The sequence below is a fragment of the Lepisosteus platostomus genome, chromosome 8, assembly GCF_059453375.1.
Source record: "Lepisosteus platostomus isolate fLepPlt1 chromosome 8, fLepPlt1.hap1, whole genome shotgun sequence".
In the NCBI taxonomy this organism is placed as follows: Eukaryota; Metazoa; Chordata; class Actinopteri; order Semionotiformes; family Lepisosteidae; genus Lepisosteus; species Lepisosteus platostomus.
In genome coordinates, this window is record NC_142618.1 from 13,383,222 (window position 1) to 13,404,393 (window position 21,172).

The 21,172-nt window shown below is 40.1% G+C and overlaps 1 protein-coding gene across 4 annotated transcripts in view; it reads right to left on the reverse strand.

Annotated features, from left to right (window-relative positions):
• Nucleotides 1-21,172, reverse strand: part of spidr (scaffold protein involved in DNA repair) — a 119,804-nt gene that overhangs the window by 84,362 nt on the left and 14,270 nt on the right. For all 4 annotated transcript variants that reach the window (XM_088642479.1, XM_088642478.1, XM_088642477.1 and 1 more), the window contains exons 6-7: nucleotides 9,624-9,850; nucleotides 2,614-2,714 (exon numbers count right to left, since the gene is read on the reverse strand). In XM_088642479.1, coding sequence (XP_088498605.1) covers nucleotides 2,614-2,714; nucleotides 9,624-9,850 — 328 coding nt within the window. The remainder of the gene's footprint in view (nucleotides 1-2,613; nucleotides 2,715-9,623; nucleotides 9,851-21,172) is intronic.

Here is a 21,172-nt window from a genome sequence, read left to right on the forward strand (position 1 = left end):
ATTCATTAAAAAGCGATTTATTGGCAGGGGCTGAGTATTTTTGCAAGGCCCTCGAAATGTAACCCTCATATAAACCTGAGGATCCATATCCCCTCATCCTCAGCCTCGGAGAGGTTGGGATTTTCAGGGTCCACCCAGTTTACCCACAGTGGGAGGCAGCCCTCACATCACTGAGTTTCGGGGGTCTGGTCATCAATATCGGGGCAGCAGAGAACAGCCTCCAAACCCTGGCACTTTGAAGCCCCTTGGAATTTGCTTTAAAATGTATTTAATTTGACGAAAAACAGGTTCTTAACACAGCAGGATTTTCATGTGACAGAAATTCCAGCTGTTCCTCTTGTGTACGTATACAACTAGTCTTGCCTTCACAGGAACAGAACAGGACCAAGGATCTCTGCCACAAAAATCATCTAACAGACAGAAAAGGGGAGACTTGTAGTGAGATCCATACTACAAATATGACTTAACAACCCCCAATTATGAAAAGAAAACCAATCGAAATAAATCTGACATTTTTTCTAAATGACAGCATAGGAATATGTAATTTATGTCAATATCTTACTGACAGAAGCATGCAAAACTGAGATTCCAAACTTTGTCCAGGGGAGACCATTAAAATGTTCCCCTTACAGGCTATATTTGGGAAAGATCCCCATTGAATACTCTAAATCTGGCTCCAATGACTTGCAGCTGTTAAAAGGCACACTCGAAAAGCTTTGTAAAGAATCCTCTTTGGTTTCCTTTAATCGGAAAGTTGTAAAAATAAGTTCAGATATACCTTTTCTTCTAAAAAGAAAAATATTCATTTTATTTCCTGATTGCTATAAAAGTTAAATTAATTTTCTTTCTGTAATTTCAAAACAGCTTTTCATCATGTTTTATTGTTGCGATTTACCCAACAAGTCCAGACATTTTATTGAGACTATGCAGTCTGAACTCCAGTCATCTGCTATGCCTCTATTGCTTTTCTTGCTGTTTACCGAAAGACTGAACATCTGTCAGGAATGTCTAGACTAAGTGAGACAGGACCAGAAAATGATGGTGGGTTTTTTGACTAATTATCCTTGTGCATGGAATTATAGAATTATATTAATAATTAGTTTTCAGGTGAGACAAACAAGACAATTTTAAAGGCAATTTTTGTTGCCCAAAAAAAATGCACAAACTTCATTTCTTTCCTTTAGACAACAATCCTTATCCTCTAGTTAGGTTCAACAGGCAAATTGAAATTAGGATTTGGAGGTAAGCACTGACCTGCTTCCAATCACTTATAAGTAACTTTGCAAATGTTATCACTTCTATATTTTCACCAAGGACGGTATAATAAAGGGCATGGTCACAAGAGTTGTTTTAAACCTGATTGAAAAATAATAAGACCATCTCAAAAGCCAAAGGAAAGCCTGGATCTTTTTAAATAATCCCCAGATTGGATTTGAGACAATAACAATCAAAAACCTCAAAAAACAGTTTTATAAAAAGACTGGGCCTTACCATGTGTGGCAAACAGAATGAGCAAACACAATGCAGGTTCAGATTTTTGAAGGTACTGTTAAAAACAATTTATTTACTGTGCAAGAAGAGCCAAGATCCTATAATGGGGCCCTGATAAGGAACTTGCTGGCTTGGAACCCGAGGAACTAAAAATACAGCACTTCCTAAAAATGAAACTCGAACAATATATGAAGAGGTTGAATTAAGATCTGATATAAAACTGATGCTGTGCAGGTAAGGGAACTGGTGGCCTCCTCTGTTTTGTCACCATTCTAATGCTCATCTTGACAGTGTATGTTTGCCCAGTTTCAGCTATTACAAGGTGAAAACCTCACCCACACACTTTGATCATTTTCATAATCAAGCAGGAAGTGTGACAGATCCTTCCCTGGGGTAGTGTAACTAGAAGGACCTGTGCACATAAATTCGTAGTTTTGTTGGGTTTTTTTTATGTTAGAAGGGACTTACTCCAGCTCAGGGAGAACCAACCCCATGTCCCTTAACGTGGTCCTCAACCCCCACTTCACTTTTCTCACCTCCTTTTAAGTCCTGGGGTGGAATTTGGAGTTTGGGCCGGTGGATACTGTTTGGCCAGAGGTATATAACTGCAATCTGACACAATAACCATCGGCTTCAGGAACGTACCTGCAGCCTGAAACTTGTATCCTACCTCGAACAGTAAGTACCTTTTAAATTTTTGCTGCACCTGCACATTTTCTGGTCAACAACATTGGATGAAAAGCAGGTGCTCTCTGTGAGATCTTACACGTGAGTAAGCTTAACTAAGCGGCCTACAGGCGCTTCTGATTTCTCTGTGTGGAAGGTGGTGGGTAACTCTGCTGGTCTCTGCAGTGATAGCGTGCCTTTTCCTGCGCTCTAATCTAACTTCATCACTCCAGGCTCCTCTGCTCCCTCATGGAGGCTAGCTTGTTAGCACTAAGGGATTTTCCTTGCACCACTGCTCTTGCCGGCCCCACTGGGATCCCAGGCAGGTACTTCATTATCTAGAACTGAACCAGAACCAGCTTTGGAACACAGGGCCCAAGCTGCACACCGAGCAGGTACAGTTCCTGTACCAGCTGGAGACACTGAATGGGGACAGTAAAACGGTGCACCGCTTACCTGCTGAGGTTTCACTGCCCGAGGGTAAGTGATGCCTCCAGAAACTGACAGCAGACCTCTGTCTGCTCAGCAGCTGGTGAAGCCGCTCCGCCAGGCCTCCCCTGCAGAAGAGAAGGGAAAACATGCAGCCTGAGAAGCTGTACAACACTGATCACTTCGCAACACCGGGCGTCCAGTTTTCCTCCTGCCGCACCTCCACCTCACATAAGAAACTTCTTGGCAGTCTTATCCACCAACATCAGTCCCTGCTGAGCTTTTGTACTTTTACACGGCATCCTCGCATCTCATTTTTCCAGTTTAGCACTTCCCTTTGAAAGTAGCAAGGCAAGCATCGCCATCTTCCCTTGGATCCACTGCATTTCCCTCCACACCACACGTTTTCCCCAGATATGGAACAGGCACGCGACAGGCAAGCAGCATGCACAGCGGGAAGCTCCTACAGCAGCTCTGTGATCTCATGCCATCTTCTCATCTGCTGGGCTCTCAGTTGAAAGAGGTAGCATAAGGGCAATAAGGTCGCGTGACCTCTATAGGGGTAGACGGCTTACAGTAGTGGGCGGCATTAAAGCACTGTCAAGCTTTTGTGCCTTAAACTGACAGTGATGCCTACCCACTCTGCAATGGTTTATTGTTTCTAATCATTACAAACATTATAATCCTTGAAATATGAATGAAAACCCTCACACACATATTTTACTATTCACAGGCCCTGGATCCAAACCTCATTGACTACTGCCTTTTATGAATTCTTTAAGGTATATGCATTACAAATTGTGAAGATGCATCCACTTTACTTATGATCTGTACATCTTCTTCTTTCCTGAATTAGATCTTAATAAATCAGAAATACCCGTTGTGGATGGATGTACTTTTTACATTTGATAGGGAATTTTTCACAAAAGACTTTTTAATGGTTTTCTAAAAGAACGATTGTGATTGCAACACAATCAAACACTGAAAAGGACAGAATAAAAAGTTAATTAATATACTGTATGTGCATTTATACATCATAGATGCTTCTAAAATATACTACTAAAAATGAAAAGGACTCCAAAATCAAAAGGAAGTTGTATCAAATACACAAGATTGTTATGATTAAAAATAATTTGTTTCAGGATGTTTAAGTTAAAGCTCTCAAACATTCTCTTCTCAATATTAGCTGGTGTGTGGTGAGAGTACTGGTGCACTATGACAGCCGTTGCATCACCCAGCTGGGGCTGCACACTGGTGGTGGTGGAGGAGAGTCCCCATTACCTGTAAAGTGCTTTGAGTGGAGTGTCCAGAAAAGCACTATATAAGTGTAAGCAAAGTATTATTATTATTTAATAAAAAAAGTTCTTCAAACTAGTTAGGAAAAGAAGTAACCAGTGCAGAGTGAAAATACTGTTTACATTGTGTCAATGTTTCTGTCAGGATCAATGTCAGTAAATGTGTTGCTAGTTGGTATTGCTCTGGCAGCACTAATTCATCAGCCATGACAATCAAGCTCTGTGCATTTGAACTGAGAGAGAGAGGCTTAGTGACTGAAGGTATGCAGGACTGAAGAAGCATACATTTCCCATATAGCCATCTTCTCAAGAGAAATATTTCACACCTTTCTCCACTATGAAACTTCCAATTAATGAAAATGTTTACTTTTCAGGTGTGACACCTGAAGAAGGCTCCACGGCCGAAACGTTGTGTTTTCTTTCTTCTCTTTTCAGCATGCAACAAACCTATTACTTGTTCCTTTGCAGCCTATGCATGCTGACGCAGCTACCCACCTGAACTACTATATTTTGTATTACGCTCAAATGTTTATTTTTCTGTAAGAAATGTCAGCAAAAAGGAAAAGACAGAGTATGTAAGTTTTATTTTTTATCACACCTCTCCCCAAAAGTATTAAAGTCACTTAAAATAGATTCCCAAACGGTGCTGTCGACTGGTCAATACTCCTTGCACAGGGATACACAATGAATGTTTTCAGATTCGAAGTGTTTAACGCCACATGTTTTTCATTATGTGGAGTAATAAGAATAATATATCTAGAAAAATAAACAAAACACTGCCACATAAACCTACCTACTTGTCAATAGATCTATAGACAAAGAATCCAAACCCCACTGATGCCTGGTGATCTCAGATTCTCTACATCAGGAGAATAGAAATTTCAAAGTATCTGGAGTAAAACAAAATACAGTATGTAACTGCTCATTCAATAAGAAAGACTAACCTTTGAGACAACAAATAAATTGTCCTTCTCAATTTTTAAATATTTCCAATTTCTTAAAGGTCTCACGTGACCATTTTAAAATCAGGGCCCTGGAAGTGATTCCCAATCTTTCCGTTCGAGAGCAGAAGGGAACATTTACTGTGAATTTTCTGAAAACAAATGGCAAAGTTTAAAGATGAAGGACCCGGGAAGAGACAAATATGTGTTAAACAAGAAGAATATAATTGTTTCATTTTTGTCTCTTTGCTCATGGAGAAAAATGGAACAAATACTGTCCTTGAGCAAAACCTTCAAAATCTGGAATTCTTGGTAAACCAGCATGTTGTACTTCTGGGTATTTAACTTGTAAAAGATAACATTCTTAACAAAATATCTGTGGGCCGCTCTAGAACAGCACAGCTCAGTGGCTCATGTAGTGTCAGAATTACTTAAAATGCAAAATTTTACATTACAAATGACCATAACTGCTTTTTAGAAAAGTCCAAAACATTTCAATGAGCACTGCGATGTGGCCATTCAGACCAGCTCATTTGATGGTTGGGAGCAGAAGATGCAATTCCATCCAGGCACATATGAAGGGGTCAGGTTATCTACAGCGTGGTTTAGGTAGCTCATTCCAGACTCCACAACCCTTTACTTAAACAAGTGCTTACTGTCCTGACTAGAGGATCTCATCCAGCTGTTTCTTGAATAAAAAAAATCAGGGTATCAATATGATTGGGCAGCTTGTTCCACACTCCCACCACCCTTATTGTTACAACATGTCCGAGTCTCAGTTTTAGATAAACGTCTCATTAGTTTTGATTGTGTCCTCCAACTTGTGTTATGCTACCGATTCTAAAGCAGCTCACAGGGACTGACTTGATCGATTTCCTTAGCAGTGCCTACAGAATTTGCTTATCTTCCTACTTCAGCGTCATCTGCAAAACAGACTAGTTGTTAACTATTCCGGAATCTATCATTAAGTCCCCCCATTTCGAACATCATCTCGACTCTGATTTCTATTAATCAGTTTATAATCCAAATCAAACATTGGCTTGAGCGACTACCGCCTGCAATTTGAGAGTTAAACTTTTATAAGCCATATCAAAATCTTAATAAATTATATTACATGCCTCATATCCATTGCAGTTGGTGCTTGTTTAAATACATTAAGCAAGACTTATCTTTCCAAAGTCCATGTTGACTAACCCCTAGAATCCAATTTCTATACAGATGGTCCTCGCTTTTCCACAGCCTTTCATGTAATGCTACATTAGCAGGTTATCTAACATGAACAAATTTCCTGTCAATGGCCATCACCCTGTATACTGTATGTTGGAAGAACTTTGCTAGCACAAGGAGAATAACATCCCATTTCTTTAATTATAACTTGTAAAATACCATCAGGCCCCAGAAGTTTGTCTCAAGTGCTTATAATACCAGTAACGCCTCTGCCTCTTCTATGGAAATGCTGTTTAATAGAAAAGGTTTGATTTCCACAGCTTTAGGAAAATTGTTGTTGTTGATTTTTTTTTAATTTGATAAACATCTGGGCGAAATATTTAACACATCAGACACTTTGAAATGTTTTTTCTGTTCTGTAGTTGTATTGACACTGGAAAAAAAAAAAGTTGGGTTCTACTGCAATTATTTGCAAATCTCTCTCTTGGCCTTTGTTGTATCCTTTTATACCACTGCAAGTAGTTCATTATGGTCCTTAAACTAGAACCTGTTCTTTGCTAATCATTTTGTAAAATGATGTCTTTCTCCTTTTATTTTTCTTTAATAAGTATTTTTTTAGGAATTAAGCGATTCTTTTTTTTAAGGCTACCCAGAGGTTTAGTGTTGTGTTTTCTGTTCCTTAACACTGTTCAAAGAAAAGCACGGCTATGAACTCACTTGATATGAATGCATTGAAAAATGGTTACTTTTCACTTGTTTTAGATCTCTTTTTCAGAACTCAACATCAAGAAAAAAACCTTTACGGTCAATAGCCTACCACTTGAGCACCTCTCTGAGCAGTCGTTTAAAAAATGTGTATTGTTACAACACACAGCTATTGCCACTACATAATGATAGGTGTTATGTAGAAGATGATTAATGGTATGAAAAAAAAACAAAATAAACTTTTATCAGGATTTCTGAAATTTTAGTTTTACAAGCAAATGTCTTTTTAAGAAGTTGCATCAGCTAAACCTCTTTTAGTGACTTCACTGGAGCGTTTACGGTCAGGGTGGTAGGGTTTAACACTGGCAGCAAATCAAGGATGTTCTGACTTTTAACCTTTGTCCTGCTCATATCAAGTCTGTTCCAGTTCCATGTACTTTACATTTACATTGCTCTCTGTGGTTTAAAGATAAATCCCAGCACTTTTTTCTAGTTTAGTTTGAGCTGCCTTTGTATGTGTATGAATTTTTCTACAATGACATTCCTAAAACACAGACAGCTGTTGCCACTACAGAACTGTAGGCATTATGCAGTAGGAAATTAATGATATGAATGACAAAAAAAACATCTAAAGGCTCTGTATTAGAGAAAAAATTACTGTTATGTTTGTTTATTATTCCTGTTATTTTTTCCACTAAACTTTCATTATACCATTTCCGGAAATCATGATTACACAATAATATCCTCTTGTAGTCAAACTCAAAATTAGTTTAAGTAACAACATTCAGAAAGTCAGTGAGCTTTTTTTACTCTCATACACTCAGGTGTTCAGCTATTTTTAGACTTCTCCTTTGCTCTAAATGACACGATGTTCAAGATGCCAAATTCTTGAATGAGTAAAACATTCTTGACTGAACCAAAAGGAAAGAATGTTCTATCTGAATGTCATCAAGTTTCTGTAAATATTCCCTTTGACACAGATAAAAAAAACTGAAACCTTCAATCACAGGTAAAAGATAAAGGCCAAATACTGTAAGGTACTGTGCTTATAGTATGTCCAGTGCTCCAAGTAACATCCCTAATAACTAAACTAGAAAAAAGTGCCGGGATTTATCTTTAAACCACAGAGAGCAATGTAAATGTAAAGTACATGGAACTGGAACAGACTTGATATGAGCAGGACAAAGGTTAAAAGTCAGAACATCCTTGATTTGCTGCCAGTGTTAAACCCTACCACCCTGACCGTAAACGCTCCAGTGAAGTCACTAAAAGAGGTTTAGCTGATGCAACTTCTTGAAAAGACATTTGCTTGTAAAACAAAAAGTTCAGAAGACCCTGATAACAGTTCATTTTAGGACTTTTATTTTAAGAATAATGAACTTAAAGGACATTACTTAGAATTCCAAATAGACCTTCAAAAGGGATAAAACACAAATGAAATTCAGATTTTATTTAGGGGTTAACCTTTCTGTTTCTATTTTTTGACCGTACGGATACTCAGATGTAATATGAGCATTTATACATTTTAAAACTGTCTGAGGAATATTTGAGGTCCATGAGAACTGCGGTTATAATCTTTTGGAACACAGTTAGAGTCATATAGAAGCCAAGTGCAGAGTCAGCAGGATTCTGCTACAGATGTAAATGTTAACACTCACATTTAAGTGTTGCAGCTAAAGCATGGAGAAATCCAAACAAGACCACAACTGCCAACAAACGTTTTCGCATTGGTGATATTATCCAATTAGAAAGGAAACAACAATTACAAATTAATAAATAAGCGAAGACATGTACTGGTACTCTAGTAGCATACTTATTAGTGGCATTATTCTCAACTTGTGATCTAGTTTCCTTGAGCAGTGCAACATTTAAGGAAAATGTGAAAAACCCTTCTTCACATTTCAGTCTATGCTGAAGAAGTTTCTTGGCCTTTTTTATTGCATTATCTTGGAGATGGAGATGTTGTGCCAATATAAATATCGAAGTCTTTTTCACATGTAGGGTCTTTAAGTTCAATGTTTTCCATTTTTTACCTAGTTTATATTTCTGCAGACTACATGTAACACTCTGCGGTTACCTACATCAAACATCAATGTCCATGTATTTGTTCAGTCTTGAACTTTTGCTAAATCTTTTTGCATTTCATATGCTTCTTCTACAGCGTTTGCTTATCCCCCTAGTTTGCTTATCTCTGCAATCTTGACGAGTTTTATTCATAATACCCGAATCCTATAATTAAGATTGGTATAAATTAGCAACAGTGGGATTTCTAATACAGATCGTTCTGGTACTCTATTAATTACACAGCCCCAGACTGAGCATTTTGAGCTCACTCCTTATTTGTACTCTGGTTTCTATCCATTCGCTAGTTCTCAAACCAAACACACATACATTTGCCCATGAACCTAGACCCATTACATTTAAGAAATAATCTTGTAATTTAACTTTTAAGAGAAAGACACTAATGCACAATTATGCATTTCTGTGAAATTAGCAAAGCTACTCTTTCAGCTTAAGAGAAGGAAGTATCCGCAGCTTATACTGAGTGAACTACAGACTGATCGATAAAGAACACCATCCTCTCCCCTTTGGCTTATTTTCAAGACATTAGATCGGGCAGCTGTTTATTATGTGGCTGCCCATGGCCTACTGTTTCTGTTTTGACGATCCCTATCTAGCAACACGATTTACAAGTCGGCCTTCGACATGTGACGTGCGCTTTCAATTACAGACTCGCACACACCGAACAGCTGCTGGTGGTATCCAAGTGTCTACGGACCTCGGGAAAGGGGAAGATTCGGTGTCACCAGATTCACTGGCTCCGACACAAACCTTTTACCAGCACCGAGTATTTAAAAAAAAAACAGCCTTGGGAAACGGCAAAGAAAAACGACAGGCAGGATAATGTGGGAAGACAAAAGCCTCAAACCTTATAAATTTATTTTTCTTTTTGGCAGAATCTTCCGGGGTCTTGAAGCTTCTGTCCTCCTGTTTCTGAGGTGTCTGCAGCAGAGCCTGAACAGACCTGATCCAGGCGCTGGCCGACTTCCCGCCGGCCTGGCAGGGCTTCACCGGCGGGGGGGCTTGACCGGCGTGCAGCTGGGACCCCACACTCTCCCCATCGGAGGAATAATCGGAGATCTCGGCCTCAGCGACCTGCGGAACAAGACAGCAATCTCCAACCAGCCCGTGCACAAATCCGGACCTCTCATCAATTTTCTGTCACCATGTTCATTTTGTAACACTTCAGCAAAAGCAACAGCTCCTACTGTATGTGTAAAAATGGAAATCTCTTCTAAAGTTGAGCCACATTTGGAAATGGCCACTGAAACCCCTCCGGCCGTAAAACACTTTACTATACAGTGCCTTGCAAAAGTATCCATTCCTTTCCAACAATATCCCTTTTGGAAAAAAAAAACGGCACTATCTCATGATTGTTTAAGTTTTGTCTTCCTATGCTATTAGAACCCTAAATAAATTAAAGTGCACAAAATTACTTTGATTAGTCATACAGTCAAGACCATGGCCTCTATCTGTGTGTAATAATAGCGGTTCACAGGATCTCAGATTAAATGTGTCTCCGTAAGGTCCCTGAATGTAAAGCAAAGACTGAAACCAAGGCGTTTTGAAAACGCTTCAAGGAAGAGAAGCACAGATCAAGCATTTCAATGACACTCAATTTCCATTTGAGCATGGGGAAGTCGATGATTGAGAAGCGAGAGGCTGTTCCCCCCCAGATTTAGCAGGTGGTCTGGTGCAGGAAGCTGGTGAGGGATGCCACTGTTTCTTATCAGAGAGGACTGGGAAGTGAGTCAGGGTTAGCAGGAGGAATGGATGGAGGAAAGCCCAGGCAGCTCTCCAAGGAACACCTGCTTCAGTCTGCTAAAGACCACAAAACTGGGGTGAAAAAAGACTGGGGTGAAAATTCATTTAAGCGGGATGATGACCCAAAGCTACACTGGAATAATAATAATAACATCACTTTATTAACCCTTTACAATTTCTTGTATGAGGAAGTGTCTTTTCGCATACCCCAGCTTGCTCTCCATGAGACACACAGACAGGGAGAGAGCCTGGGGTCAGAGCGCAGGGTCTGCCATTGTACGGCGCCCCTGGAGCAGTTGGGGTGAAGGGCCTTGCTCAGGGGCCCAACGGAGTAGGATTCCTCTGCCAGCTGCGGGATTTGAACCGGCAACCTTCCAGCCACAGGCGCAGATCCTGAGCCACAGAGCCACAGCTCCGTCTTACAAAGTGGATGACCATGAGAGGCCCAGTCAAAGCCTTGACCAGACGTGCATGGGGAAACTGGTAGCAAGACATGAAAATCACTGTGCATCAATGATCTTATATCCACTTATCAGAGCATGAGGGAGTTTTCAAATAAAAATAGGCAGAATTTGCACCATCCCAGTATGCAAAGTTGATAAAGAACCCATCCAAAAAGACCTGTAATTGCTGCCAAAGGCTATTCCACCACGCATTGACTCAAAGGGGTGAGTAATAAAGTAATTGGTATTTTAGTTTTTTTCTTTGCAATTTTCTGGCATTTAACTTCTTTTTCTCATAAAAAAGTGTCAGTTTCTGCATTCAGCTTTTGATTTAAATCTTACCTTGTGTATAATGTGTATAAACTAAATGAGACATTGCAGGAAGAGTATAATTACTAAGGCACAAGATGTCTCTTAGCCAGAGTTTCTTCACTGTTGGAGAAAGCAAAGCATTTGCCATTCTGCCCACGCTGTTTTTCATTGAGCTAAGGAAACAATTTTGGTTGGTATAAACAATAATATGTACTACACTATGGGAATTATACTCATGCCACATGTATTGTTTGTTCAATTCCTCGGAAATTCTGTACAGTAATGTTTTTGGAGTGGCATTTTTAATATGTTAACAATTATTTCTTGAAATCTGGAACTGATTTTTTATTTTATTTGTTGGCACATATTGTGTGGTACTCTGTTACTATTCACAGGAATTTATTTTTAAAACCAAAAGCAGAACATTTAACCTTCTATTAGTTCAGATTCTAAAGCATTCCTTGGCTAAAAAATCACCCTTTAATTCTATTGCAGTACCGATATGCAATAATTAAAAATCATAATATATAATACTTTTACTGCAGTTCAAAAGCACTTGCCTAACAGATAAAATATCATTAATCTCTTATGATGTATTTAATTCATTCTATTTGGGAAATGACCTGTATAAATGCTGAATTCCTTTATAATACCTAAAAAGCAAATGCACGCACTTTTGCCGTTTTTGCTCTAGAGGTTGTTGATTTATGATTAATGCAATATCTGCAATACATCAGACATCTGTACAAGCATAAACAAAATCACAGTAACCAGCTTCAACACATGTTGTAAACAAGTCATGCTATCCTTCAACCACCGCAAATAAAAATGAAAACACCAGGAGGGTTTTAATTGTGATTCCACCCCCCCCTGACTCGAAGTCCGACTCGGGCACGTTTCAAAGCCCAGCAAATGTGCAGCATCATCGTGAGGCTCCACCTGTCAGAACAAGGAAATCGGTTCCCATGGAAAAATCCAGACCGCCGCCTTCTCGTCATGTGAAGACAAGATCAACATTCCTCACCCAGCCTGCCTACGCTCTCTCCTGTTTGAATGAACTCGACCTCGCCGGGCGACTCGCCAGGGAACAACGTCACATTCGAGCTAGCAGCCGAGAACACTATGTTCCTGGCCGCGACTCAAAAATGTGCTCGCTCTGTGCTGGGTGAATTGTTAGCATCTATCCTTTGCCTGTGAAATCTTTTCAATAGCCTGTTTTTTTTTTTATCGAACAAACAGTAGTAAAGTCAAGCTACGACAGAAGACGGGACGTTTCTAGCGATTACGTAAAGTGTACTGTACACATTTGTCTTGCAAATCTCTTACTATTACAGTAAGCCCAGCAGGTAGAGTCTACCGTTTCCCACCTGCCCCTTCCCAGAATCTACCTGCCGGCCGCTACAGCCAGGAAGTCCTGGTTCATAAAACCGCGTGACTCATTTCCGCCCATTTAAGGAACCTTTGTGAAGTAATGAACAAATAAGTTTAATTATTTACTTCCTGAACTCGGAACAGTATTATTCAGCACTTATCTGCTTATGCTAATTAAGCAGATAACACTATCTAATAACACAAGGAAAGCTATTGTTAAAAAAATAAAGAAAATCAACTATTTATAGCCCTGGCTTACCCCCAATACAATGTTCAGACAGATATCGGGAACGCATTAACTATTAGAAATTAGAGAGGGGCCATTGAACTCACATGGCTCATTTGATGATTTTGCATCTTAAGCAAACGATGATCCCATCCAGCTGTTTCTTGAAGGGACAAAAAAAAAGTTTCAACAGCACAGCTGAGCAGGTGCAACAGTTCCACCGCCCCCCCCACACCCCTTCATGCAAAGATGAGGCTCCCGTTCCCAATTCTGAATGCAGACCTTCCTAGTTGTGGATCTGAGCACAGAGATGGCGTTTCATTATCGGTCCTGAAAGTGTTCTGCGCAGTGGACTTTTGTCGATGCCTTACGCCTGCATGAATTCCACTAGTAGTCCTCTCCGCTTGAGACTAAAGAGTTTACGCTAACCTGCCTGAGTGTGTCCCTCCTTCAAGACCAGGGACCCACCTTGCTGTCATTCTTTCAGTTGATTCCAGAGCCGCAATATCCTTTTTCGCAACATGGCACCTGATACAGTACACAGCATTTAAATAAGGAATAGCTTTAATATAACCCCCCTTTGATTTAAAAAATGACATTTTCACCTATTATCTTATTATAGGCTTCCTTGTTTCTCCTCAGCAATGCCTGGATGAGGACACTGATGAGTCTACATCTCAACCCTTCTCAGACGTTTCTTCTCCAAGTTATCACCCCTCTTGTCCTACTGTCCTTCTGTCAAGTGATTGTTGCTGTATTAATCTCTTTTCAATTTAATTTTTCAGGTGCCTGCACGGTCATGAATCTGACTTAAATGTCTGAGGCTTTTTGCAGTACTTCTGCCATTTCGGAAGTATTTATTACTTCCTCATGTTTTCATCAAATGTCAAATTGAGAATTTGTCTATTAGCTATATCAATATTCTGAGCGATTATGTCCCTGTAGTGCTCCATTACTTACCATACCTTAGTCTAGGTAGAGCCTTCTCCCTTGATCATAATCATCACCTACACTGATATGATGATGGTATTCTTTACTCACTTTACTTCTTCTTTTACTATTATTTTGCAGTAATAGTGCTGGAAAAACAACCTTTACCTTTTCTAACACCATTTTAACTTACCCACAACTCATCGTGCAAAAGTTATATGATAGACTCCAGGGGTACTTTATTTAATTCATGTACAGATTCTATATGTCCAGGATTTATTTAATTTATCCACATATAACTCTGCCTGTGATACCATGTTACATTATTATTGTTTGCGATAAGCAACAGTTACAGTAGGGGAAGGTACCAGCTTCATATTCAGGCTGCACATGGATTTCTTGTTCTCTACATTTCTTCATCTTAGCTTTTACTCATCTTCAAAGTTAAATATATTTGATATGGGAAAACATGACTAGCCACGCAATGATGACCCCATCCACAAAAATAAGCCACCCTAGATGTTTCATTTTGGACTGGTGCAAAACAGATTTTAGTTAAAATAATATTTTATTCTGATAAGAAGTCTTTGAAATATCACTATCATGTGAATAGCATTTCAGATTCTATCCAATTAACTGTACATAATTCTGAAATATCAAAATGTTATTTGATATTAAGTACGGAATGGAGTATGGAGTCAAAAATGAACCACAGTTTCTACAGTGCCTTGGGAACCAACAAAACAATTCTAAATTGACTTCACAATTTGGGAAAGTGTATTTTAAAGAGTTCTCTTAAAAACCAGTGCCTTTTACCATAGTGTGCAGTACCAGTGAACAGTAGTGTACTTTTTAACTTTGCATCATTACAAACCTAATAGATTAATAATATTCCAATTTGCATACTTCAATGCAAGAGGCTTCACACTTAATAGAGGAGAGGTACCTGTATTAGAAATGTATATCTACAGCTGTCTACTTTTCTCCACAATCTGCACATCCATGCTCTCACCTATACTGACACACTTCCTGGAAATGTTGTGCAGAAGAAAACACTCCATTCCAGAACAGAATGTCTAAAATTACATAGAGTGTAACAGAGCTGGTATACACCAGCAAATTAAACCTGTACACATAGCAAAACTGTAACGCAGCAAAAACATGCAGAGGCAGAATAAAGATGCTTAAGAAAACTTGAAATAGTTCAGACTCGCAAAACACTACAAGACTGGATTTTTTTTTTAACCTCTAAACCCAACACTGAGTCAGGAGGGTGGCGTGCAGCCGATAAGACACCAATTCCGTTCTTCTAATGAGTAATTTTAATTAAGAGACAACCACAAATCAATATGAACACCGATACGCGAGTTTTTTCAATGATCTTCTCTCCCCCACAATGAGTACAATGCTGCACATCAGCCACAGAGCAGGCATGTACAGGATTCGTATAAGACATCAGAGCTGGAAACAGACGATACCGCATTCCAGCCCAAACGTGTCACATGATTCTGTGACAAATTCGTTCTTACAGGACATCATTAATAATGCAATCATTTCACCGCTCTACAGGAAAATAACCAGTATTACACGTCAAGGCTAGATTCACACCACGACGCAAATGAGAATTAAAACACCACCATTAATGGTATACTTAAGACAATTTTGTCACTTTCTGTATGCCTTATTATACAGTTAATCTTATGGAAATGTATGCGACACATTTGCAGGAATACATGGGTGTACATAAGTGTAGAAACAATTGCATCACGTGGCCAGAGGTCTTAGTTTTTATTGGCAATATCCGCAGTGTTCGAGGGCAGCATGAAAACACCAGACACCCTAACAAAAGCATGATGTACTGAACTTTCATCATTACTTCTTCCAAAACACCTGAAGAAAAATGAAATATAATTCACAGAGTTTAACTTCACAGAAAAATATACCTGCATACACCAAAAAAATAAAACCTGATTCGGTGTGGGAATAATGTAAACTTTTTGTTTCAGTTGTTGTAAAGAGCAGAAACGTAATTATGCTGGCTTGTGAACACTTAAGGGGTCGCCTTTTAAACAATGTCTGAAAACTGAGCCCATCAAAAGGCAACAAAGAACTTGGCTCACGGTGGTGCTGCTGGCTCTTGTTACCTGTGCGTTTCGACCAGCTAGTCATTAAAAACCTGTTCCTCGGGTTGTCTCGTCGTTTCTGCCTGCCTCTCCCTCATCCCGAGTTCCATCGGCCGGCGGTGATCCAGATGTCGTCCCCCATTCAGGGCAAGGTGCACCATGGGAACTTTCAAGACCATCCATGGGAACGCCTTTTGCTGAATCGGCACGAACACTCCTGTCTACAATATGTTACCCCGTCGCAGGTTTGCCCTCTTCCTCGCGTCTGCTGCGACCTCGGGTTAGGAACCAGCCCCGCCACACACCCATGCACCGTTCAGCCGCCCCAGCATAGCTGTGTCTGAACCTCGGCGCGTGTCTGTCTCTGGGGGCAGACTCTGGGAATGGCCTTACATCCCCCCAAAAGGTTGTGTACTAGCTTTTAGAGAAGTGGAGGAAGGCCATGCCTCTGGGGTGGTGTAATGTTTTGCCAGGAACCGCAGTAAGAATCTCTCTTCACAGCACCTGCTTAATCGCCTTAGGAAAGGTGGATTATGTAGCCGGTAAAGGGGAGACACACAAGATAAGGCGTTGCCCACTGTTACCTCAACAATGTGCAGGGACAGTACATGAAGACACTGTTCTGCCCAGAATAGTAGGCAAGTCAGTCTTCTGACCAGGGAAAGGATTGGTGATTGAACACAGAGATGTGTGGACATCTGACTTCTGCCTGCAAGGTTCAAGTCAGACAGGACACATGAAACTAAGGAACGAGTAAAGAAGAAACATTGCGTTTCTTTTCTTCTCTTTTCAGCATGGAATAAATCTTTACTTTCCTTTGCAGACTACGCTTCCTGATGCAGCTACCCACTTGAACTACACATGAAAATATGGCCACTGTGGCCCAGCTGCCACTCTTGACATTAATGACATTAATACAAAACAAGGTGTGCACGTGAAAGTACACAATGCAGTTAAGTATCTCAGTTAAATTGAGGAAGCAGGGCTGTTAAATCAGGTGTGTATATATTTTTGTGCTCCAAAAGTAAAACAGCATTTTTTAAGGGTTTTTTTTTGCCCAAAGTCCAAAGTATGCCAGGTTTATGGCAAGGTGACGTATCAAAAAGTTGTGCAGTGTTGCCTCCATACATTTCCAGCGGTGTCAGCAGAAAAACGCATGCATACATGTAAATAGCACTTTAGTGAATGAATTCAACTGAAGCAGAAACATCCATGTTTTTCCCACTGTACAGAAAGGACATGCGCCAACATAAACAATATAACCATAAATTGGTAACAGACATTCTGCCGCTAGTCTGTCAAATCAGCACTAGCAGAAGCAAAGCTTAATCAGGTTTTATCTAGAATTTGCCGTTTTGTTTTGTCAAAATGACCAAGTGTACATAGATACTATTTTACACCTCTGCCAATAATAATCATTGAATTTCAAAATGAAAAAATCTTGATGGTAAATCGTCTGTCACTGTGTAACCAATATGTCTGGCTTTATACAAATCTGTACAGAAAAATGCAACTTTTAACGCATTATAGCTTAGAGCCTACAAACTGGATGCAGAAAGAGTACACGCCCCCTCCTCACCCACCCACCCCCAACCCCCATGTTGTTAAATGAAGAACTGGCAGTTCCAAATTTGGGGTGGAGTATTAAAAAAAAGTCAATTCTGAATTAAAAAAACTGCAGTGTTGGCAATTTCTCATTTCAAATCTGTTTTCCAATAAGACATTTAACTAAAAAGACTGGATACATTTGTTTCCACTTCATGCCACGGCCCACACTGGTGTTTTAGCTTAACTCTGCTCTCGTAAGAAACTCAACTCTTTCAGTCTCTTGCAGTGGGCTAACATCATAACTAAAATGGACCAAAATAAATTGAAGACCTGTTGAGTATCGAGGCCACTTAATCCAGAGAGTTTTAAGTTGTTAAGGCTGTTATGGATGGAGGCATTTACCACAGAAGATGCTTGGAAATAATATTCTCACTTTTCTTAAACAGCAAATCCCGTACTTAATTCTTCAGTCTCTCTCCTATGATAGGTGACAGGCCTGTTGCATGTCAGCCTGCATCTGGAAACAAAAGGCATTTTTTGCTACTGTATGTTCTCCCCCTTCAAACACCTTTAAAACAGTGTCAGGATCTGCCAGTACAAGAAAGACTAACATTCAAAAACCAGCTTTGTGCTGCACAGAAGCCCACCTGCAATCTTCTACAGTAGCACTCGGTTCACCATACAGTATATTGTGAGCTCTGGTAAACCTGTAAACGCTTTAAACTAAATTCCATGAATTCAAAAACAACACCTGGTGCCTGGGGTGGACAGGAAACATCCAGGCAGTGTCCTGGTTTCTCTGGACTGGCCCGCTCTAGAAGCCGACCTGGGTATGTGACACTCAAGAATAACCTTAGCAGAAATAAGCATTGTGCCACATGAGGAAGCATTTTGTGCAGTTCTAATGCATGTGCAATGGTCACTTGTAAACACCCATTCATGGTAATAACAGAGGTCACCCCAGCTGTGCTCAGACTATAAAACGTCCTGCAAAACCAATTGGATTGAAGGCACCGTGGGGGAGACACCTTGTATGTGCGTCTTATTTGGTGCATCCTCTGAACTGCTGATTGTCATACAGTGAACTCCAGGTTTATTTTCATACCCGATGAAAAAAACATCATACAGTAATCGAAACAGTATTGTACAGAGCAAAGTCATATTGGTCATAAATAATTAAGTCCAGAAAACACAGGGGTAACATTTACTCACATCCCTGTAGTTAATCTTTTGTAAATCCTCCACTGGCCTGGATTACACTGAAAAAAAAAAAACGCCTCCCGTAGAGCGCTCTGATGTTCTGGCAACTCCATTACTCCAGAAAGAACTGCACTAGGTCCTCTAGTCCCTTCGTTTCCGTTTGTGAACTGCCTTTTAGAGTTCAAAGATCGACAAAGATCTGACTGGACTGATGTATGGAAATTGACACAAGAACATTTCTTTTGTGTGCAGTTAATCATTTTCTTTTTATAGATGCATGCTTTGGATTTACCATAAAAGCTAGAATGCCTCTTTTCAACCAAGCTTGAGCTATTTGGCAGAGGAGAACTAGTTGTTTGGCCAGAAAGGTAGCTATTGGCATTTATGATGCCCCCCATCTTAACAAGGGCTCCTAGACCCATGAAAAACAATACCCTCGATAGATTAAAAAAAAAAACAACCCAATACATTACATGCCTCTGTGGTTTTTCACAGGGGGCATGGGTGTTTTCTCAAATGAGCACGTCCAAGAAGCTCAATGTTCAATTCATCCGATTTCAATTACTCAGATCTGAGTGGCCTCTTTGTGTGGTTCACCCTCAGCAGAGGCTTCTTCCTTGCAACCCAGCCACGAACGCCGACTTCATGCAAGCAGGATCAGATGAGTTCTGCGCTCTTAGCACGCCGTAGATTCCAGGTCAATTTAACAACAGCCATCTCTAACTGTGACCTCCTGGACCACTTGACTCACAACCCACGGTGGGCAAGATCAAGTCCTCTTCCTGTCAAAGACCACTTACCTGTGGTCAATGGAGAGCTCTGATCTGAGCCATGATGATACATGCCAATACTGAAATGCCTTGGAGGCCTCTATATAGTTTCAGGGGCCTCCATTGCCTTAACATAGAGCAGAACGTTATTGAAAACTTGTTGTTCTTGGATTTATTATATAGGTGTGTTTATATATGACCCTTCCTGGAATTCAATAATTTAAGGCACACAGGACCTTGCCCTGTGCAAAGCAATTGTGAATAAAGTAGAACATTTAGGTTTAAGCAAGACATTATCCATTCCATATCTCTTTGTTAAATTTTTTGTTACGACTTTATAGGGGTATGAGTTAATTTGGAGGGGAGGAGGGCACTGTAGCTGTTACTGAACTGTTCCAAATGTTTTTACACTACATTAATGCTCATTAATGGCTATTGATCGAATACAATCACATTGCACGCAATGCAAATTGTAAACAATATAAAAGAAATTCTTATGTCAAATGTTAAAACATTCGTTTGTCCTCCGAAACCAAGAACAGAAAGTCAAGCAGCTTTTTTTTCCCCCAACCAAGAATGAAATAAATTTTAAAGCCCTGAACAGATTAGGTTCTTGCTGAATTACGAACTGTTCTTGGCAGTGAGATTTGAGCAAAGCCAGGTGTCCGTCACATAGAAAACTTGGCCCTGCTTCTCTGCTCCCAAATAACTCAGGCTCCATCACTGAACTCACCCTTCAGCCTTCAAAACAGAAGAATTCCTGTACAGGAAATCTATAGCTGTGTGCTTTGCAGTGATGTTTCCTGCGTGGTAAGGCCCCAGGAGGCAACCGGGTTCAAAGAAACCAGAACCGTCAAAGGCTACTGATCCACAAAGTCATCAGTAGCCTCTGAACACTCTGAACACTAGTGGAAACTACAGTGTGGGAAAGTAGACAGAACAGGTTGAACAAGAGGCACTTCCTCGCACAAAAGGTTGTGGGAGCCTGGAACAATGCTGAGGAGGACCTCAAATCAGTTAACATCTACCAACCAAACATGCCTGACATGCCAAGTATGATCCTCCCATTTGTAAGCTTTCTTAAGCTCTTACCTGGCTACGTTCACATTTTTTATATTTCTGGTGGCGGAAACCTTCAAAGTTCAGCATTGACAGATTCCCCAAACATTGCTCGGCTACATTTACAGCATGCCTAACTGGAGCTGCAATCCAGCGACATAAATTTAAAATGTATGCCTGTGATGTCACTGTTGTCACAATCAACCTTCCCTGCGCCTGGCATATTTCCAACCCTGAACCTGACTCTTCAAACTCAGCGACGCCAAATGTACATTCAGCACTGGTTTCTTTAAAAAGACTAATATGATCTAACACACATCATTTGCCTATTACCAATTTAACGAGCAGAATTTTCACATTCTTTCGTCTGTCCTTTATTAACTCAGCTACCTGAAATAGTAACATATTTCAAGTGAAAAGCCATATAATCCGATTTACTTCTATGCCCGTTCCAGCCGATGAAAAAGTTGAAAGCATGCAGGCTCCTTGCACATAGGCAGTTCTACAGAGGAAACCTGCCAAGACCCAATAACAAATACTATCTTACAACCCAGGGGGGGTCACAAAATAGTGCAAGCTCCGGGGACACTGAAGTATCTGAACTTTGCAAGCTCTGACTCACTGGGTTGCTTGCCAGACTTTTTAGCACTTCCAAGCCATATGTTAGCAAA